Source organism: Lepidochelys kempii, chromosome 2 (genome assembly GCF_965140265.1).
Source record: "Lepidochelys kempii isolate rLepKem1 chromosome 2, rLepKem1.hap2, whole genome shotgun sequence".
Taxonomy (NCBI): Eukaryota; Metazoa; Chordata; order Testudines; family Cheloniidae; genus Lepidochelys; species Lepidochelys kempii.
This window is the reverse complement of record NC_133257.1, coordinates 267847167-267870552: the sequence shown is the minus strand read 5'-3', so window position 1 is coordinate 267870552 and position 23386 is coordinate 267847167. Positions and strand designations below refer to the sequence as shown.

At 50.6% G+C, this 23386-nt stretch overlaps 2 protein-coding genes across 2 annotated transcripts in view; both read right to left on the bottom strand.

Annotated features, from left to right (window-relative positions):
• The window catches only part of LOC140906197 (uncharacterized), a 28925-nt gene extending 23307 nt beyond the window's left edge, over positions 1-5618 (bottom strand). Inside the window, 3 exon segments of the mRNA XM_073329689.1 lie at positions 1818-1931; positions 3167-3293; positions 4996-5618. Coding sequence (XP_073185790.1) covers positions 1818-1931; positions 3167-3293; positions 4996-5292 — 538 coding nt within the window. The 5' untranslated portion in view covers positions 5293-5618.
• A 6370-nt stretch (positions 5619-11988) lies between these two features.
• LOC140905764 (zinc finger protein 783-like) lies at positions 11989-22709 on the bottom strand. Its single transcript, XM_073329204.1, has 7 exons — positions 22510-22709; positions 21229-21585; positions 20440-20566; positions 16225-16380; positions 15471-15584; positions 15124-15228; positions 11989-14361 (listed from the first exon to the last, which is right to left on the bottom strand). The coding sequence occupies exons 1-7, from the start codon at positions 22531-22533 to the stop codon at positions 13133-13135; spliced, it is 2112 nt and encodes a 703-aa protein (XP_073185305.1). The 5' UTR covers positions 22534-22709; the 3' UTR covers positions 11989-13132.
• Positions 22710-23386: the final 677 nt, after the last annotated feature.

Here is a 23386-nt window from a genome sequence, read left to right as displayed (position 1 = left end):
GCAATTATAATGCTTCACAGAATCATAGGACTGGAAGGGACCTCAAGAGGTCATCTAGTCCAGTCCCCTGCACTCATGGCAGGACTAAGTATTTTCTAGACCATCCCTGACAGTGGTTTGTCCAACCTGCTCTTAAAAATCTCCAATGACAGAGATTCCACAACCTCCCTGGGCAATTTATTCCAACGCTTAACCACCCTGACAGGAAGTTTTTCCCAATGTCCAACCTAAACCACCCTTGCTGCAATTTAAGCCCATTGCTTCTTGTCCTATCCTCAGAGGTTAATGAGAACAATTCTTCTCCCTCCTCCTTGTAACAACCTTTTACGTACTTGAAAACTGTTCTCATGTCCCCAGTCTTCTCTTCTCCAGACTAAAAGTAATACTTGCATATTATTTTTCATGCAGAAAGCTCAAAATGCTGTACCAAGATGGGTACACATTAGTATCCCCTCTCATACACATCCGCTTTGAAGGCACTAGGAGGTTGACCTGGCTTGCCTCAGGCCACAAAGCAAGGCAGTGGTGTACCAGGAAGAGAATTCCAGCCTCCCAATTCCCAGTCCTGAATCTGATCCACTAAGCCACAGAAGCCACTGAACACTTCATAACAGATTTCAAAACCGACTGCAAACTGTGGGATGCTTTGGTATCAGGTATATTCCGTCAGCTTTGGAAACATTTTTAGTCATGCCTTTTTGGCCAAGTTAATTATCACACTCTTCTTCTATCACACTCATTCCTGGAGCTCATATGAGAGGCGATGGCTTAGCATCAGATTTGAAATACCAAAACACTCTGGAACCGCAGGTTCAAATCCCAGGAGAGTCAACTGAGCTCTTAATCCTTCTCAGGTAGAGAAATGGAGTCTCATGCTGTCTTTACAATGTATGTGGGTGAGGGCTGGGGAAGGTATTTCAGAGAAGACCTTAAAAATAGAGGTGCTCTCCAGAGATGATAGGAGCTCAGACACATTCCTCAGGAGTACTCATCCTTAGCCAAAGTACCCTCTCCCTACTACTTCTGTATAGCATGCAACGTGGTCGCTATGGCCTTCCATCCCAGAGGTGGCTGCATTTCAGTGGTGCTGTGCACGTGTAGTTTGTGATGGCTGTTGGATGAAAGGCCCTTTGTAAATGTAAGATACTGTTGTTTACACAGAGGAGAAACATTGCTTTGTGTTTTAAATTGTCTATGAAAAATTAAAAGTGGATCTCAGACCTTTGCTGGGGTGAGGCATGCGCTGAATGGACATGGGCATGGACATTAAGAAAGCTCCAGATGGGACAAAGGGAAACTTTAGGGTCCAGATGTGCGGAATGCCCAGAATGCTGAGAACACAGAGTGTTAGATTCAGAGTCAGTTGGGAATGAGATCGGTGGAGATTCCAAGAGTGACAGCTCTCGCAGGCAAGGATAACAGAAATCCATGGGCAAGGGGGTTGTGTTGGAAACCATGGAACAATAGGAGCTACCGAAAGCTTTATTCGATTTTTCGCTAAGTAACTAAAGTGAATAAACAGGACAAATGGGGAGTCCTGGGCTGTCAATCTAGCCTCTTCCAGGAGCATCGAAACCACATCATACATATAAAAAGAAAGTTTAAGTGGAAGGTCGGATACCAGATAAGCACGCAGATACCAGTGAGGGGCACTGTGCAAGATCCTAGAGAGAGTTTAGTCCTTCGTCTGGTAAGTTTACAAAGGTTAAAGAAAGCAAACTGTTAGCTAGTGATCTTTTAATCTGAAGATATAATTAGTCATTTGACACAGCACATAGCAGCTTCACTCCACTGTCCGTTTCAGATCTATTACTCACCAGTGCTGGGATCTGCAGGGGTTCCTCTCTCCTCCAGAGCTCCCTGCACCCTGACACCTGGTTCTTCCTCCTGATCAGTCGGTGATAGGATGTCAGGTTTGGAGATGGTACAGTCTGTTCATGGAAAGAGACATTAAAAGAGAAAGTGTCTAATTAATATTTGCTAGGCACCTGGCAGAAATTTTAAAAAAATCTAAACCAAGCCCCACAGCGTCAGTTTCTCACCAGAAGGAAGAGAGCAACCTGAACAGATTCTAATGTTAACTAAGACCATACAAGAAAGTACATTAAAGCCTTGGTGGGAGCAGGGTTGTAATTCCTAGAAGAGATGCAGGTTCCCAGAAATGATGCAGTTTGAAGACTTCTTCACTGCACCAATATAATCCCCTTGTCCATTGACAAACCTGTGGAAAGGCCAGAGTCTATTTCAAAGACAAGGCCAGGCCAAGGAAGGGATATGGGGAGAGGAAAGACATAGAATGGTTTATATAATTGCATGTTTCTGAGCCAGCAGAAATTAAAATATAATTCTGGTTTATTGCTAGTTAATTACTATATTGGGGAAAAACAGCTCCCTTGACTCATGCCACAATCTCCTCTGAAACCTGTGGGCACATGCACACGTGTGTAGGGTTTTAAGTGGTATTAGTAATAAATATGGAACATTATGTTAAACTGCTGGAGGCTACCACTGTTCCCTTGATAACCTATGCAGCTTTGATTCAAGAAAACACCCTTTCAAGGCAGCGACGGCACATACACCCTGCACGCAGACTAGCCCAGGGTTTTCTATGCGGGGGCGAAGCACCTGCATAAATAAATGCAACCTTCAAATAAACAAACAGGACGAGACCTGAAGGTATCAGAGCCAGGGCTGTGTGTGTTCCAGGCTCCTTTCAAATGGAGGATGGGTGGAACTGACCACCGAGCAAAGGCTCTGTGGGACCTATATGTTCATTCATAGAATCATAGAAGGTTAGGGTTGGAAGGGACCTCAGGAGGTCATCTAGTCCAACCCCCTGCTTGAAGCAGGACCAATCCCCAATTTTGCCCCAGATCCCTAAATGGCCCCCTCAAGGATTGAACTCACAACCCTGGGTTTAGCAGGCCAATGCTCAAACCACTGAGCTATCCCTCCCCCCTGAACCCAAAGGAGCTGTCACCTCCTAACTATTTATTTATGCAGCTCACCAAGGGGAAAAACAAGGAAGAACTAGCTGAGGTGCTGTCCCCATCTTTCTTTCATGCCCTAGGCTCCGGTTAGGCCTAAGCTTTAGTCAGTGAACCTGGCAACCTGACACTTTGCTTAGCTCACAGCTTCTCATCAATATGTGAAATCTGATTTTTACCCAAGGAGATCAAAGAGTCATAGCTGTCTTTCATCAAGTTCTTGTAAAGCTCCTTCTGCCATTCTTCTAAATTCTCCCACTCCTCCCTGGAGAAGTGGACTGAGATGTCTTCAAACATAACCGGGACCTGAAATCACAAGCATTACACGCACAGCACTTTCTGCTGCCATCCTATCCGCACACACCTTGCTTTTTATCTTATATTAAAAGACAGCTGGCCAGGCACCAACAGTGACCAACACCCAGCACGTCCCACCAGCTGTTTGGTTATATACATGAAATGTGTTGGGTTAGTTCCTCTCAGACAGACAGCCACATCACAAATGGCACGAACTGGTACCCATGCTGGTATTCTTGCCAGAGGAGACCAGGAATGGACAAGGACAGGGAATTTACTCTTTGATCCCTACAAGTGAGGATTAATGGGAAGGAGCATGGACTAGCGGTAAGGAAGGAAAACTCAAATTAGCAGGCTTGGGATCTAACCTCAGCTCTGATACTGACATGCAGTCTCATAAGAACATAAAAACGGCCATACTGGGTCAGACCAATGGTCCATCTAGCCCACTATCCTGTCTTCCGACAGTGGCCAATGCCAGGTGTTTCAGAGGGAATGAACAGACCAGGTAATCATCAAGTGATCCATCCCATCTCCCTTGACCATCCTGTGCCTCTGTATCCCCATACGTACAATGGGGATAATCATAGAATCCTAGAATATCAGGGTTGGAAGGGACCTCAGGAGGTCATCTAGTCCAACCCCCTGCTCAAAGCAGGACCAATAATGCTGCTTCCCCAGCACTTTAATGTGCTTACAACCCAGCTGAAAGGTGCTATACACATGTAAAGGAGACTTCTCCTTCTAGGCTACCTCTTTCTGCTGCTCATGACAGGTTACACCTGATTTAAACTGTGCCCAACTGGAGACCAGACTGGAAAGCTAGATAAAGATGCCTTGGTCTAAAACAAACTGCGGCATTTATATATCTGCCCACAATTACCCAGTTCTCTCTCACCATTCAGTGGAGGAGCTACGGCACTGTTCCCCCACAACAGGCCCACTATTTCACTATCTATTGGATACATTCATGGGTCCATCAACAGCTATTAGCCAAGATGATCAGGGATGCAACACCATGCTCTGGGAGTCCCTCGCCTCTGACTGCTAGAAGCTGGGACTGGATGTCAGGGGATGGATCCTCAGTAAAATGCCCTGTGCTGTTCACTCCCTCTGAAGCATCTGGCACCAGCCGCTTGTTGGAAGACAGGATACCGGGCCAGAAGGACCATTGGTCTGACTCAGCGTGGCCATTCTTATGTTCTCTGCTGGATGCTTTGTGGCTTGCTCTGTCTGAAGGCCAGCAAACGGCAAAGCGGGAAGCTCAGCTGACTGGCAGTAAGTATGCAGCCCGATTGGAAAAGCATTTTGGAGACCATGAGAGTAAGGGCAGAGAACGATAAACCTGGTTCGTCAATCAAACACTAGGCAGGTGTTTACCTCACCCAATCACGCTCCTAAATCAGACTGTTCCAGGGTGGTGCAGAGATCACGGGAATATTAAAGATCCTGTCAAACGGTGATCATAGAATATCAGGGTTGGAAGGGACCTCCGGAGGTCATCTAGTCTAACCCCCTGCTCAAAGCAAGACCAATCCCCAACTAAATCATCCCAGCCAGGGCTTTGTCAAGCCTGACTTGATCCAGCACCAAGCTTTACTTCTGCTCCTCATTGTGAGCTGGGATATTTGCACTCGGGGCCTAAATACCTTTGAGGATCTGGGCCTCAGATACTACAGTGATGAGACCACGGAGGTCCCTAGACAGTTACCTTGGGGACTTCTCCCTTAGCGCCTGGGGGGAGCCTCAGGATCCAGAAGTTCCTGTTCTTCAGCAGGTTCTCCATGTTCTCCAGCCTCCTCTGCAGCAGCCCATACTCCTGGATCAGAGTTCCCAGCATGGCCCACTTACTCTCCAGCTGGTTCCCAAACTCTGCCACTGTCTTCTCACAGTCTATTAGTTTCTTCTTGGACATCCCCGTTCTTCCCTCCAGACTCAGTAACCGTGCGGCCTGAGAGTCCACCTTCCTCTCCGCGGCTTGGAGGGCAGCCAGGACAGCGAGGGACATCTCTGCCCTTTGCAGCTGCCCCTCTCTCCGGGGGGTCCCTCCGGCAGCGGCCGCCCGGGGCAGGGGGCGGCCGGAGCCTGTTCAGGACAAGACACCAAGCTGAGGTTGGGGGGCACATGCCCAGCTAACAGGTCAGAGGCACGGAGAAATGGGGGGCCACCATTCCCCAGCTCTGACCCAGGAGAAAGGGGCTTCAAAAGGCAGCGCAGCGGAGCAAAGCCCGGGGCTCACACGCACCTGCTCTACCCGAAGGCGAGGGAGGGAAGCTCGGGCCGGAGGAGGATCCTGCGGCAGCAGGAGGAAAACAACCCACGGGGGCGATGCCAGCTGCCGCGGGGCTCACAACCCCACCGGGCCCGGCGCGGGGTCCCGCTTTCACCCCGGAGCGAGCCCGGAGCCCCCTGCACGGCCCCCAGGGGCTGCTACCAACCCCAGAGACCGCGCAGATCCCCGGGCCGCGCCGCCCGCGGGCCGCTCCCGGGGCCCGGGCCGGGCGGGGAGAAGCTCCCGAGGCCCGCCGGGCCCTTACCTGGGCAGCGGCCCGCTCGGCCATGGCCCCCCCGGCCGAGCCCCGCTCCCGCTGCGGGCTGGGCAGAGTCCCGGCGCCGCCTCGCCACGGGCCGGCCCCGCTGCCGGGCGGAGCAGAGCGAGCGCGGCCCGCAGGGAGGGAGGGAGCCGCGGCCTGGCTGCCGGGGCGGGGCGGGGTCGGGCCGGTCGGGGAGCGCGGCGGCAGCGGCCCCTGGCGGCGGGAATCGCCTCCCTTTCCCCGCCCTCACCGGGCGAGAGAACAGGCTCCGTCCCTGGGGGACCCGCCCATCCCCGTGTCCTCGGGCAGCTGGGGAAGCAATGGGGGGGGGGGCGGCATCTGCCCCTATTCCACCGCGCGCCCGCCCGCCGCGAGCCCGGCCACGGGCCCCAGCTCAGGGGACCCCGAGCTCTCTGCCCAGGTGCCTTGGGCACCTTCCTTCTGAGCCCTGACAGGTAAAGTCCCCATTCCCACTCCCGATGGGACCATTGGTCTGACGCCCGATGGCTGTTCTTTTGTTATGGTCTTACGAGATTGGAGATGGGGTTTTGGGGTTTACTAATTGAATTGCTCAAGTAAATGGCAGGGCAGCCGTGTTAGTCTGTATCCGCAAAAAAAAAAGAGGAGGACTTGTGGCACCCTAGAGACTAACCGATTTATTTGAGCATAAGCTTTCGTGAGCTACAGATGAAGTGAGCTGTAGCTCACGAAAGCTTATGCTCCAATAAATTTGTTAGTCTCTAAGGTGCCACAAGTCCTCCTGTTCTTTTTTCAAGTAAATGAGGCACCCTCATATGCTTAAACTTTGCCTCACAAAATTTTAAAAAAACAGTATCCCAACTAGCACAGAAACTATGATTCAGAGGATGGATTAAACCTACCAGCAGCCAGGGAGGCACACAGCATCATGAGAAGCCTTAGGCCAGGGAGTGCTTTGGTGAGGAAAAGCAGACATGCTTTGAGGAAAATCTGTTAGGAAAATACAGGCCTTGAGTCTGCTCTCACTCAGAGTGATGTAACTCAAAGGTAACTCCACTCAAGTCAAAGGAGTAACACAGGCCTATCTGAGAAAAGAGTCCGGCCAAAGGAAGCTGAAATGGAGCAACCCCATGGGGCAGAGGCCTTGAGCAGTCTCTGTACAGTGTGAACTCCACCCATGTGATGTAGCCACACAAAATAAATACTTGCAGCACTGCCAACCCCACAGGTTCAAAAATCATAAGTCAGCCCCCCCAAAAGATTATTTAAAAAATAACAACTGTCCCAAGACTCGAGACAAGACTGCGAGAGTTAACAGTGTCTTTTGGGTGGGAGTGAAGGTTCTGCTTCCTGATTAGTGTAAACGTATTAAAAATCAGTAAGGAGAAAACCACATCAATGGGGAGTGCAGAAGCACTTGAGCAGCTGGAAATAGAGCCCTGAAGCAGGACTGGATAGGCAAAAAAACCCAGGCTGCAGTAATTTGCACACAAACACTAAACCTCTCATCAATTTACCACAAGTAGCCTCTTTGAGAAATTGCTAATTATTTTGTTTGAGTTTATCTTTCCCACATGTGTTTAGCTCCTTCTCTCTGAATCTGGTGTAGTTCACCAGCTCAAGTCAGGTCAGAGAATCATGCTCCAGGGTCGTGCTGTTCTGTGACGTCACATATGCGCACTCAGTCTCTGGTGTATCAATTTGCTGTCAGGGCTGTGAGCAGTTTTTCCGTTAAATGTTTTTCGAAAAGCAGTAATAATCCTGACACATAAATAACTTGAATGGGATATAAATAACTGGGATGGTATGTTTCAAAGTTCTCAAATCAGTGCTTAAGCAGTTTAAACAATTCTAGTTTTTTTAATAACTTACTTTTTATAATCACTAAAAAAAAACCCTGCACCTTATAAGGCAAAACGGTGGTGCAAGATGTTTTAAGCAAGATTTGTTTTATTGTTTTAGAGGTAAAAATTGTGTCTGAATTCCTTTTATATATACAAATAATATATTAACTGACCGTGTTTTGGTTTGTTCCTTTTTTTTAGTTCCATGGGGGAAACTCACGCTCTTGCAGGATCGAAGGTTTTTCAGGGTAGCAGCAGAATAAAAATGCAAGAAACAACGCAGGAGCAGGTGGAAGTAGCAGTGGGTATTGCAGGGTGGAATGGGAGCAGGATTCAAAAATTATCAGGCGGAGGGCTCTAGCTGATAGCAGAAAGCAACAGGAGTTTTCACCCTACTGCCTGCCTCTACACATTGCAATAGGGTCCATGTTAAAAGTGTGATTTGCTTATTGATGATACTTACAATATCCTGAACACTGTAGCAGGTAACTGCAAGCTCACTGCGATGTAACGGTACGTGTTCCTATTGCTGGGCTCACTCAAGAGGCTCTGTTAAACCTTGGTTAACAGTGAACAATGGAGTGGAAGATGGCAGCCTTCATGGGGGCCCACTCTGCTAAGTAAGCATTCACAATGAATGCCATCAACTCAGCGACCGAACATTGCTCAGCGATCTCCTGGTCATCAAAGCAGCAACTCAGCAAATCCTAAAGTTCCTCCTCAGGGCCATACAACGTGCCAAATAGGCCCTGGAATAAGAATCCTGCAACTTAATGTTGAAGGAGTCTCATGGGCAAAATGCAAGTATCTTGGAAACTTGCTGAAGACTTATAACATAGATGTCCTCATGTTGCAAGAGACCCATGTTGGCAACGACCAACAGGCTAGGCGCTACCGTATCTATGGATACAACTTAACAACTAGCCATCATCATCCTAAATATAGCTTGGCAATATACATCAAGGACACCGTCACAGATTTTAATGTTATTCCACCAACCAAAGAGGAGACCACCTTTACCACAACTATCAAATTAGGGGAGCTCCACATTACCAACGTCTATAAAGCCCCAAGCACCAGATGGCCAAAATCAGCGCTACCCAGCTCTCCTATTCCATGCATCTATGCAGGTGATTTTAATGATCACCACACTATGGGGGGCTACAAAACAAACGAAACCGATTGCGAAGATCTCATGGATGGGATATCTGCACAAGACTTACAACTAATCTATGAACTAAAACAACAATCAAGATTCCTTTCAAGCCGCTGGCAATGTGGGTACAATCCAGACCTAACATTCATGTCTAAAGACCAGTGTGGTAATACTCTGACCACAACATGTGAAGTATTATCCACATTTCCAAACAGCCAACACGGACGTATAATGATCTACGTAGGCAGCAAAATTCCCGTGTTCTTTCTGAAACAGGTAACACGATGGAATTTTGCTAACGCGGATTAGGATGTCTACAAACAGACCGTTGAGAAAACTGTTTGAAGGATTCCAGCGAGACCAGAATGCTATCAGCAGTTCACAGGCCTCTTGAAAGCAGCAGGAAAACACATTCCTTGGGGCTTCCAGAGAAAGCTCGCTACCTGCCGGACAAAAGAGACGCAGGAGATGCTCTGGCAGTATAATCAGACCAGGGCTCTCATATTGCAAAAGCCCTGCTACGCTCCCTTGGCACAGCAAGACGCCGGCGCTGGCTTGACTGCGTGCAAACCCTTGATTTTACACATTCAAGTCACCGAGCCTGGACACCACTACGACGTCTTGGGGCCGCTAATCCCACAGAGCGCAGGCCACCGAAAATCTGGCCAAACTCAATAGCTTCCAAACTGGTGGAGAACACAAAAGGACCCTTGATAAACACACAAGAAGAGAAGTGTATCAAGAACTCTACCCAACACTTCCATCAATCCCCCAAGGATCTTCCACTGTCAGCACTGAGGAAGTAAAAGGACTTGCCACGATGAAAAAAGGGAAGACTGCAGGCCCTGACGGTATTCCGCCAAAATTTCTCCATCTTGGTCCCAAAGGACTCCAGTGGCTAGCAACATTGTACTCCACTACCTTAAGGACAGTACGGATCCCTGAAATATGGCATGAGGGAATGGTAATTGCTATTCCAAAGCCTGGAAAGCCCCCTGATGAAGCAGGAAACTATAGGCCAATTTCTCCACTATGTGTAACCTGTAAACTTCTTGAACGTATCAACCTCAAAAGAATATGCCCTTTTACTGAGCCAGTTATCCCTGTCAAGCAGGCAGACTTCCGGCCAAAATGCAACTGTGACCAAGTTCTGGCACTCACAACTCACATTGAGTCTGGCTATCAAAAAAACCTCAAGACTGGCACAGTATTTGCTGACCTGTCATGTGCGTATGATAGTGTATGGATTAAGGGCCTGATGCTGAAACTTGTTAAAATTATCCCTTGCTACCAAACACTTTGCCTGTTGCGGACCATGCTGAGTGACAGGGGCCTACTGGGGAATAAGACCAGCTCACCCTGCAGCATAAACAATGGGTTATGCTTGCGCCAGCCCTTTTTAATATTTACATCAATTACATGCCTCCAACTAAATCACGAAAATTTGGATATGCAGATGATCTTGCCAGGACAATCCCAGCATCAAACCTCCCCGACATTGAGAAAGCACTAGCTGAGGACCTCAACAATATGGAACAATATTTCTGGAAATGGAGACTCAAGCCAAACCCTGGAAAAACAATAGTAAGCGCATTTGATCTTGATAAGCAGAGTGCCAAAAACACACTGAAAGTAGTTTTCTGTGGTAAAAATGTGCAACACGATGACACCCCAACATATCTGGGAGTGAAACTTGACCGCACCCTGTCCTTCCATGATCATCTTGAGAAGGTAGCTGGAAAGATCAAAACGAGAGCCAACGGAATCCAGAAACTAGCAGGTACAACCTGGGGTCCATCAGCATCACTGTTGTGAACCTCTGCAATAGCACTTGTATATTCAGTAGCTGAATGTTGTGCGTCAGTATGGAGCATGCAGCCACACACGACTTGTGGATACCCATCTAAATACAGTGGTGCGGTGCATCACAGGAACCCTTAAGGCAGCTCCAACCCCATGGCTAGCTGTCCCATCTAACATCGCTTTCCCGCCAATACGCTGAATGGCTGCAACATTCCATGAAGCTCAGCAAATCCAGGAAAACAGATGCCTTCCTATTCCTCAAGACCTTGACAATGCCCCTCTGACAAAGCAGGACTGTTCTTAATGTTTCCTCTGAATATTGTGGGGGTGCCTCAGTTTCCCCTAACCAGTTCTTAAGTATCTAGGTGGTTGGATAAGGGTGTATGATCGTTGCAGAGCCCTAGAGGGCAGGTGTGTGCAGGCATCTGGACACAGAGAATGGTTGACACTCTGTTTCCTGGCAACTGATGGCCTGGGCCCTTCCCCCCTGCAAGGTGAGAGCTAAAGGGTTGGAGAACAAAGGAATCAGGTGACCTCCTGGCCCAGGAAAGGGACAAAGCCCAGAGGAGGAGGGGCGGTAGAGGGTTTCAGTTTAGGGCTGGCTAGGGACTGGAGTGAAGCGCAGACGTGGTTGTCTGGCTCACTGCCCCCCAAAATGGACCCAGCTGAGGGGTCCTGTTCTCTGCACCTACAAGCTCTGTTTTAGACCATGTTCCTGTCGTCTAATAAACCTTCTGTTTTACTGGCTGGCTGAGAGTCACGTCTGACCGCACAGTGGGGGTGCAGGGCCCTCTGGCTTCCCCAGGAGCCCGCCTGGGCGGACTTGCTGTGGGAAGCGCACGGAAGGGCAGAGGATGCTGAATGCTCCGAGGTCAGACCCAGGAAGGTGGAAGCTGTGTGAGCATTGTGTCCTGAAGACAGGCTGCTCACAGAAAGGAGACTTCCCCAGAGTCCTGACTGGCTTCGTAGGGAGCAGTTCCAGAGCATCGCCCAGGGACTCCATGACAGCCCCCCCCCCCAACTTCTTAAGTCCCGCAAGTCTCTCTGGGAACATTTGTTTAGCCTCATGCAATCAGGTTATGATCAGAAGGAAGCTTGGAAAGCAGATTGGGCTAAACAAGACTTTAAAAATAAGCACCTTGTGCCAGATCCCATGCAGAAGGTTCCTGGGTTTGACCCTCCACGGTCATCTTGATCAACTCTAAACCAAATTTGAACCAACCATGGTAGATGCAGAGATCTAATGCACAAATGGAAAATCAAGGACTCCCTGGTGTGCGAGTGTGGTTCCCCACGACAGCCCATCGAACATATCACTACCTACTGCCCAATGTATAAAGATGAAGGAGGCATCACTGCAATAAATTCTGCTACTCCTGATGTAGCCATTTGGATCCATCAACTTCAGGTGTAATTGTAGTTGCTGCTCTACACCAGTCGTACAAAAGAAGAACAGCGGACAATGCAAATTATAGTACGTACATCAAGATAATAGCTTCAGGGAGAAACCCTGAAATGGCTGAGGAAATGTTGGTGGGAACAACCGCCTTCTCACTCGGAAGGAGGAGGTGACAGTGTTACCTTTAGGTTTTAAAAGTCATGATCAGATCTGTACATGTTACATGATAAAAAAAAATAACACAAACACCCCCCCATACACACATGCTCCCCACCTGCCCAAGTGAAAAGCTCCAGGGTGGTGATCTGCCCAGATAATTCCTGTGTCAGGAGTCTGGGAGAACATCTCTTTGGATTTACCTACTAACATAGGGGCAGGAAGTAGGACTGCTGTGCACCCCCTGGCTTGAAAGGGTGTCCATCATATAAAGAGTTCACAGTTTGGTTCAATGGATCTCATTATACCCCACTATACAAATCATTCCAGCCCCCGTCCCTACTAATCTCCCATGTGTTCCCCATTTATTCAGGGTTTTGTTTTTTGTTTTTTTTTAACTCCTGAGTCCCTCTTCTGCTGGAGTCACAGAACTCAGATGTCCTCCAGGTGAGTGAAGGCCAAAGCAAGGGTCACGTTAGGAACAAGAACAAACTAGACCTCCTAAGCTATTGCTGGACGTGGACCATGGAGCTGACCTTGAGATGTCTGCTTATGTCCTAAGCAATTGCGATTCAGTCTTGTCCAGTGATGCCCAGCAGCAGGCCTTCCATACAGAGTGCCCATCCCCCTCCTACTCCCAGTCATTCATGTCCCTCTGACTTCTTCCTCTCCCGGTGCTGTCCGCCTGCCGCCATGTGGGGATGTTTCACAAGCAGAAGTTGGTTCCCCTGCGTGTCCCCATGGTGCCGTTGCTGCATTTTCAGTTGAGAGAGAAGAATCCTCCTCAGCTAGTGTCCCTGGTTCCCCTTTCAGGTGGTGACAGAAGGAAGCCCACTGGCTGGGTTTCCACCTCTCCTCCAGGGGCTCAGACACACGCTGATCTGATGGGCTGAAGCTCTCTCTAAACCATGGACGTTTCAACTCCTCCTCTTGCCTTTTGTCTGACTAACGCACCTGCTGTACGTTAACTCCACTGGCTACCATGAATCTTCCATCTTTACAACCAGGAGTCCAGCCTCTGCTCCCTGTCCGGGGCTCTGAGAAACCTCCGGATGCCCTTGCTCTGCACTGTGGAGGCTCTGAGGTTCTTTCAGAGAGTCCTCGTATTGGAAGCTTTTCCCACCCGTGCCACACTGATGTGGCTGCTCCCTGACAGGGCCCTGCTGGTGTGTCTCTAGCTCAGGCTTCCCCGTGAAGCTTTTCCCGCCCTCAGTGCGGCGCTTCAGCCCTTCGCCCGACGTGTTACCCTGATGGCCGACAGACCCGCCATGGCTTTTAGCAGCTGGGCCGCCCTGGTGCGGTCTCTCTCCCATGTGGTTTCTTTGGTGCTTCATGAAGCTCCTCTTGAGCGTGAAGCTCTTGCTGCACTCAGCGCACTGGAAGGGCCGCTCGCCGGTGTGCACACGCTGGTGGTTGAGCAGGTACTCCTTGCGGCAGTAGCTCTTGTCGCACTGGGGGCACTTGTAGGGCCGCTCCCCCGTGTGGACGCGCTGGTGGTTGTTGAGCTTGGACTTCTCGCTGAAGCGGTCGTCGCACTGGCTGCACTTGTAGGGGCGCTCGCCGGTGTGGACGCGGTAGTGGTTGGTCAGCTTGGACTGCTGAGTGAAGCTCTTCTCGCACTGGGTGCACTTGTACGGGCGCTCGCCGGTGTGCAGGCGCTGGTGGGAGACGAGCACGGCCTTCTGCCGGAAGCTTTTCTCGCACACCGTGCACTGGAAGGGCCGCTCCCCCGTGTGCACACGCTGGTGGTTGAGCAGATACACCTTGCGGCTGTAGCTCTTCTCGCACTCGCTGCACTTGTAGGGCTTCTCCCCACGGTGAATCATCTGGTGGCGCAGCAGCTCTGACCGGCAGTTGAAGCTCTTCTCGCACTCGGTGCACTTGTAGGGCCGCACCTTGGCATGGCTCCGCAGGTGCTTGACGAAATTCCCCTTCAGCCGGAAGCTCTTCCCGCATTCACCGCAGGCAAAGGGCTTCTCCCCCGGCTGCGCCACAAAGCCCTTGAGCAGGCCGAAGTCTCGGTCGCACTGGGTGGATTTCTCCACTCTGCTGACTGCAGGGTTAGCCAGCTGTGCAGCCACTCCCTGCTGTAGGCTCTGCAAACCCTCCTCTTCTGATTTCACTGATGACATCCCCTGCAGCTCCAGCTTCTCCAGACATCCCTTCCAGGACTTCTCCTTCTCTTTGCTCACAGTCCCATCATTTGCTAAAGAAGAGAGAGAGAGAGAGAGAGACAGACGAGCATTAGTGCTTTGATCTGGAAGGAAACTCCCCTGGCTTAGAGATTCTGTGCAGAAAAAAAAATGACACTTGTTAATGGTCCAATGAATAATTTATAGCTTCAGTGTAATTAACTCAACAGACTTAAAGTAGGGCTCATCTTGGCTTGAAATCTTGTCTGCTAGACAGCACAATTTGGGTTGGATGTCATGACATTTCTAGCCTACAGACCTCCTGCATCATGGCATGACTTATGTTATGAGCCTGAAACCACCCCTCCAAGCTGGGTGTCGAGGGGTAAACATTCCCCCAGAGAAGGCATGGGGGCAGGCTAGAGGAGGGACCCTGTTCCTCTGCATCCCATCAAAACACTCAAAAAGGTGAAAGATGGGATCAACTGCCCCCCACTACTCCAGACAGGCGCGGAGCTGTGACCGATACCCGCCATCAAGTGATGACTGTACATTTACAGTGGGGCTATTTGACTGTCAGCTCTTTGGGGCAGAGATTGTCTTTTTGTTCTGTGTTCATAGACCACCTAGCACAACAGAGCCCTGACTTGGGACTGCAATGCAAATAACAATAAACGATCACTTAGAATAGGAAGAAAACCCAGAAGTGGAGGAGATCCTATGAACTGCAGGTAGCTACTCCACTCACTTCCTTTGAGGTGTTTCAATCCCTTAGGGCCCCACTCTTCCTCAGAGCCAATGGAAGTTTTGCACAAGAGCAGCCAGTCATTGCTCACCCATGCTGGAGCCTGAGAGAATTCTTCCTTCCCCTAATTCCTGATGGTCCCCAGCATCCAGCTCTTCCTCTTGTTTGATCCAGGTTGAAGTGTCAGATGTGGAAACTGGTGATTATGTTAATGAGAAACAAACAAATTAGTGTGTGTTTTACCAGCACTTATTGACCTCTTTCTGCAAAGGATTTGGGGCTAGAGCTGTCTGGGATGGGTGGGAGGTTGGGTAACATTTTGTGGAGAGAAGGGAAAACAGATGAGAAAACACATCCAGACAGATGTGGTTATACATGATGATGGGCCAGGTGCTGTTCACGCCTCTCACCAAGTCCAGGTTCCAACCCACTCCTCACCTGTGCTGGGCTCCACGGGAATTTCTCTGTCCGCCGAACCCCTCTGGCCTCTGATACATGGCTCCTCCCCTCCTTCAGCCCGGGGCAGGATGTCAGGGTTGGAAATGGCATGGCCTATTCATGAAGACAGAGTTGAGGGGAAATGAGTGGTTTATTCATATTCACCAGCCACTTACATGTGATTTTAAACCTGAGCTGAACAGAGGTAGAACTGGTGATCCTCAGGAAAGCAGATCTCTGCTTTTCCCAGGGGAGCCTGAGGAATTCCCACACTCCTGTAATATTGTTCCCTGCAGGGTCACACAGCTGCCCACTTTTCATCCTCTTGTCTTGGGGGGGGGTTCACTTCTGCCGGGGCAGAGGTCAGGGCGAAAAGGGGGCATGGCAGGGGCTGAGACAGGGCGTGGCTGGCATGTGGGTTTCAAGTGCAAATCCAGTTCATGAACATGAGATGCCTGGCAGATACTTGGGAGGGCTCCAAGAGACTCCTACAGCCAGCCAGGAGTAGCAGTTCACCTGTGTGTGCTCTGGAGCTGTGCTTCCAACAGGAAGTTCAGTGCCTCGTATGCAGACTACAGAACACTTCGTGGCCCACTGGCCTGCAGCCCCCTTCTCTCATCTTCCTTCAGCTTGTTGGATGATGAGTAACAAAGCGCTGGGCCCTGCCGACAACTCTCTCAGCCCTCACCCAAACCCTGCATTTTTTTAGTCCTTACAGAGAACGTGTGGGTTTGTGATACTTGGTAAAACTCACCAGCGCTAGGGTCCACAGGGATTTCTCTTTCCACCAACCCTTCCTTCTTCTGGATTCTTTCCTGTAATCCTTCCAGGGATTCCCACCGATCCCTGACACACGGCTCCTCCCCTCGTTCAATGCGGGACAGAATGTCTGGCTTAGAAACAGCGTAGTCTGTTCATGGTAGCAGATGTTAAGGGAACGTCATGGCCTATTAATATTCATTACAAATAATGCTAAATGATTTTAAACCAGCTCCCCTTCTCTCACTGGAGCTGACGACAGATCTGAAAGGAGGCCAATACCTAATAAGGATCCTGTAAAAAGATACCATTTCTTGTGGAGGTCGGGTGTGCTTCCCAGCAGAAGAGCCGGGGTTTACCACATAGAAGGGGAGTTGATACGCACAGTGGTATATCAACCCATTTGTTGGTGAACCTAAACCTGAACAAAGTCTACAGAAAGAAAAGGAGGACTTGTGGCACCTTAGAGACTAACCAATTTATTGGTTAGTCTCTAAGGTGCCACAAGTCCTCCTTTTCTTTTTGCGAATACAGACTAACACGGCTGTTACTCTGAAAGTCTACAGAGTCCCTTCAAGGCCAGAGCCAGTTCAGGGAGGAATGCTCAATGCTGTATTACCAGGTGACACAAAAGAAGAGGTTACTTAGCTTACTGTAACTTGAGTTATTTGAGGTGCTTGTCCCTATGGTGTGGTTGCCGTAAGATACATGCACGCCTGTGTGCTCTCAACCAGAGACAGCAAAGCAGTGTCTGCAGGCCTGCGCAGAGCAGCCCCTCATGCCTCCAAACAAGACTCGCTGCCACTCAGTTCCTTCTCTACAGCCGAGGGGAAGGAAGGTGGAGCATCCATAGGGACAAAGCATCTCAAAGAACTCAAGGTCTTATAAGGTAAGTAACCTCTCCTCCGCCTTTGAGTATATATGTCCCGATGGGTGCTCCACCAGAGGAGACTCCCAAGCAGTAACTTGACAGGGAGGCAAGTCCAAGATTGTTTGGAGGATTGCTTCACCAAAGGTCATATCATCCCTAGAAGTAGGTAAGATGGCATAATGCTTGGCAAGGGTGTGACCAGAAGACCAAGTTGCAGTCCTGTACATTTCTGTTATGGGCAACATCTTTCAGCAGAGCTATAGCTGTGGACTGAGCTCTGGAGGAGTGTGCTGTTCTAACAGGTTGAAATGCAACCTGAAACTCCTTAGACAGTCTGAGAATGGAAATAGGTTGTCCATTCCTCCTCTCTGCAGATGACACAAATAATCTTGGAGGAGCCCAGAAGGTCTTAATCCTGTCAGGGTAGAGGGTGAGATTCCTTCTGACACCTAGTATAAGTAGACTGGTCTCCCCTCCGGAGGCTTTGGGTAAAACACTGATAGGCAGCTCTCTTCATTAATGTGGTATTCTGAAGAGACCTTAGGAAGGAAGCGAGGATGGGGATGCAGTGTAACCTCATCTCTATAGAGGGTAGTAAATGGCGGGTCTGCCATAACAACACCAAGCTCTCCCATTCTTTAAGAGATGGCTCTAAAGAACTAAGTCTTGAGGGAGAAGTGCAGGAGAGAACAGGTAACCATAGGTACAAAGTGGGGGCCCTCAGGGCACTGAGAACCAAATTAAGGTCCCACTTGAGAACTGGAGTCTCTACAGGGGGAAAAAAAGTTGTGTAGCCCCTTGAGGAATCTGGCATAAGTGATGTGGGCAAAAACCAAGAAGCCCTCAGTGGGTGACTGGAAGACTGTGACAGCAGCCAAAAGTATTTTGAGTAAGACAAATTTATAGTGCGGACCTGACATCAGTATAACTATGCTGCTCAGGAGTGTGGATTTTTCACACTCCTGAGCAACAGTTATACCAACCTAACCGCCAGTGTAGACAGCGCTAAATTGATAGGAGGGCTTCTCCCGTCGATGTAGCTACCGCCTCTCACAGAAGTGGATTAACCACACTGACGGGAGAAGCTCTCCCATTGGCACAGTTGTGTCTTTAATCAAGTGGTGCAACTGCAGAGCTGCAGCATTTTAAGTGTAGACCATGCCCTGGATTCACTGCTAGACCCTGTATCTTCAAATCCAACAGGCAGCCCAGGATTCTGGAGAGTGGAACCTCTGATGCTTGAGACGAGTGCAGAGAACAGCAGGAGTGGAAGCTTTTCCACTTCTGAAGGTAAGTTTCAAAGTACTAGTTTTACTGCTAGATAGGAGAACTGACTCGACCTTATCCGAACGGGTTACTTCCCTGCTCAAAACTCACCTAGAGCGATGTGTACTGGCAGTACGGGGGTCTCTTTCTTGCTGGTACTCTATAAAATTGTTCACCAAGGTGACCCCAAGGATTCCAGGAAGCCCAACTAGGGGGCTGATTGGGGAAAGTCCCCACAGATACTTGTAACGCCTGGATATGGAGCATCTGATGGGGTACTGAGCACTCCCCAAAATAGTGGCTTAGCAGGGTGTGGTGGTATAATGCTGAAAAAGAGCCCTGTACTGAGACCTCTGAGTCCAAAGTATAATCATCCCCTGGGCAGAACGCGGGAGAACCAGATACAGCTGCCAAATGCAGAGGCTGGACATCTGACCGACGTTCAATCCAGGAGGATTGTGGTTGCAGATGTCTGAGCGGTACCAGGGAAGGAGCTTTCGTAGAGGTCAGTAACAGGGGACATGCCAGTTCCTCCGGTATGAAAAGGCCCTCTGGAGAGAGAAACCTGGAGGGTACTGAAGGGCTACGGTATGCGCAAGTCTGAGTTTGTACCAGAGCCTGGACAAGGGCGCCGTGCTGAGATGGTGAGCACGGTAGCAGAGAGGCTTGTAGAGAAACTTCTCTGACCTCCGAGCTCTGGTGCAGGGAAGGTGACGGTACTGGGAGTGTCAGTAGGAAGCCTGGTCACATCTCAGGGCCGAGAGGGGTCACTCAGTACCAAGGTAGATGACTCCCTGTGTTATTAGAAGACTTCTCTGGATGCTGCTTCTTGTGAGGGGCCAGCAGCTCGGTTCTGGAATCAGACGGCACCTCAGCTGTGCCCTTAGAGGAACACAAGGCCTCCTTAGAGTGGAATTTAGGGGGTGACCCACCCCTCTTTCTTGTTTCCCAGATAAGGGCAAGAGGCGGCTGCTTCTCAGAAGTCCTCGCCTCTCAAAGTGCTGCTGGAGCAGCCTGGGACGTGGAGGCCAATGTACAGAGGAGGACGCGGGCCCCACCAGCGCTAGTGAGCATTCCATTAGAAGGTACTTCAGTCTAGCCTTTGTCTTTCCGAGACCTGCCTCTAAACCCTGAACTGATCTTGCACTTGGACAGAATGTGGGTGTCTCCAAAGCAGTTTGAATGCCTGTCACTACAGGGAAAAGACCTGTGGCAAGTTTGGCAGGACTTAAACCCTGGGATCTTTGGCATAACGCAGAGTGCTAATGGACCAAATTGGACGATAGAAAGAAAAAAGAGCGGGGGGGGGAATCCCTCCTCTCAACACAGCTGTGTTAAAACTGAACGCAGAAATAAAATAATCACACAAATAAAGCAAAAACTAAGAATAAATCACTATGTTAAGAAAGGCGGGAAGCTGAGAACCAGCGGACATGCAACCACTCCATCTCGAGCCGTAGGCAGTTGAGAAGGCACTGAGTGGCAGCAGGTCTGCGCCCCCCTATATGCCCTCGGTGGGAGGCGCCACTCTGGCAGGCATAGGCCTGTAGACACTGCTTTGTCGTCTCCAGTCAAGGGTGCATGGCATGTATGCATCCTACAGTGCAGCACCCTATGGACATACACTCAAAGGACTAGCTGATACAGTGGTAGGACTGAGATTTTAAATCAGCAGAAGACTGATTTTACCACAGGATGGGGTGATCTGGCTCTTTAAGGAAACGAAGGATGGTTTTGTATTTCAGGCACTGGCCTGCTACTCAGAACATCTGGGTTCAATTCCTGGCTCTGCCACAGACTCCCTGGGTGATCTGGCAAGTCACTTAAACTTGCCGGACTTGATCCCAAACCCTTGGAAGTCAATGGGAGACATTCCATATCCTTCAAAGGGTTTGGGGAAACTAGATATTAGAAGAAAAGAGTTTTAAATAGGAGGGTGTGTGGTATGAGCTGTCTATTGCTAATGCTCTGGGAAGTAGTGATCCACTAGAAATCAAAGGAACTGGAGAATAACCTGCAACAGGAATCAGAGTAGCAACTGTTTCTAATCAGAGAGTGAAAACCGATCCTTACCCAGAGAGATCAGAGTCTCATAGTTCCCCTTCATCACGTTTTTGTAAAGCTCCTTCTGCCATTCGTCTAAGTTCTCCCACTCCTGCTCATTGAAATAGACGGAGACATCATCAAATGTCACCGGCACCTGGAATCACAAGGGTTACAATAAGCTTCTTTCTTAGACTATAGCGGCTTGACTCGAAGCCCACCAAAGTAAATGCCATTGACTTCCATAGGCTTTGGAGAAGATCCTTATGGCAGGGAATGTATCTTATGCTGTGCTCTTAGTTGAACCAAGTCTGGACCAACAATTTTAGCAGAAACTTTGAAGAGTCAGGCCCAAAAATCAGCAAAAAGATATGTGTCTCCTGAAAGGTGCAGAGCACCCTCGCCTCCCACTGACCAAATGCAGTATTTGCAGCAGGTGTTCTGTTGAAAGCATATGGTGGGCTGGGCACATGGGGCTGGCTGTCATCTAGATTTCCAACCACTGTTTCCAAACTGCATCAGACGTGATGCATAAGTACACTCCTAATATTACTTTTCCACATCAGCACTTGCTGGAGATGAAAGGCAAATCAGTGACTGAGCTGGAAACAGAGCCCAGATGTGCTGTACATTATGCATAAATGACTGGACTGACTGGGTCTGGCAAGTGAGTTTTTGGACACCATGAAGCCAGTAAGATCACTCCCTGCATCCGCACACTTATAAAGTGGTGAATTAAAGGGCCTGCACATCAGAAGATATGAAAACCCATCCAGTATCTAAGTTTGTACCCCTCAACACTAGCTGGGATATTGTTACCTTGGGGACTTCTCCCTTAGTGCCTGGGGGCAGTCTTAAGATCCAGAAGTTCCTGTTTCTCAGCAGGTTTTCCATGTTCTCCAGCCTTCTCTGCAGGAAATTATTCTCCTGGATCAGAGTTCCCAAAATAGTCCATTTACTCTCCAGCTGGTTACCAAATTCCATTGCTGTCTTCTCACAGTCTGTTAACTTCTTCTCAGTTGTCCGTGTTCTCTCCTCCAGATTCAGTAATCGTGTGGCATGGGAATTCACTTTCCTCTCCACAGCTTGGATGGCAGCCACTACTGTCCACAAGGAGATCTCTGTAGTGTGGTGATGGGCTTCATTCACAGGAGTTTGTTCAGGGACAGTGGGATCCTGTTTCCAAGAAGAGAAACTGAAAGTCAGCATCAGGGAAAAAACAGCCTAAGAGCCCTTCAGCACTACCTGGGGCTGGACCCTCTTGTACAGTCAGGATCCACACAGGGGAAAACTATTTCCTTTCCTGTACCGAAGGAGATTTGAAATGGAAACCCCACCATGTCTGACTCATAGGAAGTATGGAATATTCATAGGCTATAGGGCTAAAAGGGACCATTCGATCATCTATCCCAGTGGTTCTCAAACTTTTGTACTGGTGAGCCCTTTCACATAGCAAGCCTCTGAGTGCGACCCGCCCCTTATAAATTAAAATTTTTTTTATATATTTAACACCATTATAAATGCTGGAGGAAAGCGGGGTTTAGGGTGGAGGCTGACAGCTCGTGACCCCCCCATGTAATAACCTTGCGGCCCCCAGTTTAAGAACCCCTGAATTCTAGCCTGACCTGCACACCGCAGGCCCTTGAGTTTTACCCAGTTGCTAGTCCTGTACTCAGGCCAGTAACTAGTGCGTCCCTACAGCCCGGAGCTGGCTCTGCGCACCCCGGCGGGGACCTACAGCCCCCCAGGGCGCCCACGGCCGGGGGCTCGGCGGAGCTTGGACACAACAGCAGGAAGCCCGAGCACGACGGCCGGTTTCTCTGGGGCAAGGGAGGCTCCCGCACAGACCGACAACCTCCCCGCCGGGCCGGGCCGGGCCGGGCGTGCGCCCAAGGGGGCCCCCGGAAACCGGGCAGCTTCCCCCCAGCGCCCGGGGCGGAGCTGAACCCCCCGGGGGTACCTGGGGAGCAGCGCCGGGCCCCGCCCCTGCCGCCAGGGACCCCCCCGCCCGGCCGGGCAGCACCGCGCTCCCGGGGCAGCCCGGGCCGGGCGGGGAGAAGCTCCCGGGGCCCGAGGCCCCCCCGCCCGCCGGGCCCTTACCTGGGCAGCGGCCCGCTCGGCCATGGCCCCCCCGGGCGGGGCTGCTCCCGCGGGCCCGGCCCGGCCGAGCCCCGCTCCCGCCGCGGGCTGGGCAGAGTCCCGGCGCCGCCTCGCCACGGGCCGGCCCCGCTGCCGGGCGGAGCAGAGCGAGCGCGGCCCGCAGGGAGGGAGGGAGCCGCGGCCTGGCTGCCGGGGCCGGGAGCGGCGGGGCGAGGTCGGGCCGGTCGGGGAGCGCGGCGGCAGCGGCCCCTGGCGGCGGGAATCGCCTCCCTTTCCCCGCCCTCACCGGGCGAGAGAACAGGCTCCGTCCCTGGGGGACCCGCCCATCCCCGTGTCCTCGGGCAGCTGGGGAAGCAATGGGGGGGGGGCGGCACCTGCCCCTATTCCACCGCGCGCCCGCCCGCCGCGAGCCCGGCCACGGGCCCCAGCTCAGGGGACCCCGAGCTCTCTGCCCAGGTGCCTTGGCCGGGGCGGGGGATTCCAGCCACTTGCAAATTGTCCCCCAGGAACCCAGCTCTGGGACCAGAACAAAACAGGGACTGGTGCTTGGGCTACTGGGCCTGCTGGAAAACCCACAGGGGGTGACCAGAAAAGGGGTGAAGATATTTTTAATGCTTTCAGTTGTTGGAAAGTTTGCTGGGTATCATATTGTCAGTGAGTTAGGGAGGGTCTTTCAAAGAATCTAAAATAACTCTAGGCCTTTTGTTTCCCCTCCTCTGTGCCAACCCATTGTTGGATGCTGCAAGTCACCTGCATTTTCCTTCTGAGCCCTGACAGATAAAGTCCCCATTCCCACTCCCCTGATTGTAATGGGCTCAGTTCCATCTTTAGCACCCACACTGATAGGAGATAATAGACACCAGGTTTAAAACAAACA

Coding starts and splice junctions, on each gene's coding strand:
- LOC140905764 (XM_073329204.1), bottom strand. CDS start 22,533: ATGGCCGAGCGGGCCGCTGCCCAG. Junction 21,586..22,509: donor CCGAGCGGGCCGCTGCCCAG/GTAAGGGCCCGG, acceptor TCTTGGAAACAG/GATCCCACTGTCCCTGAACA. Junction 20,567..21,228: donor CTAAGGGAGAAGTCCCCAAG/GTAACAATATCC, acceptor TTGTGATTCCAG/GTGCCGGTGACATTTGATGA.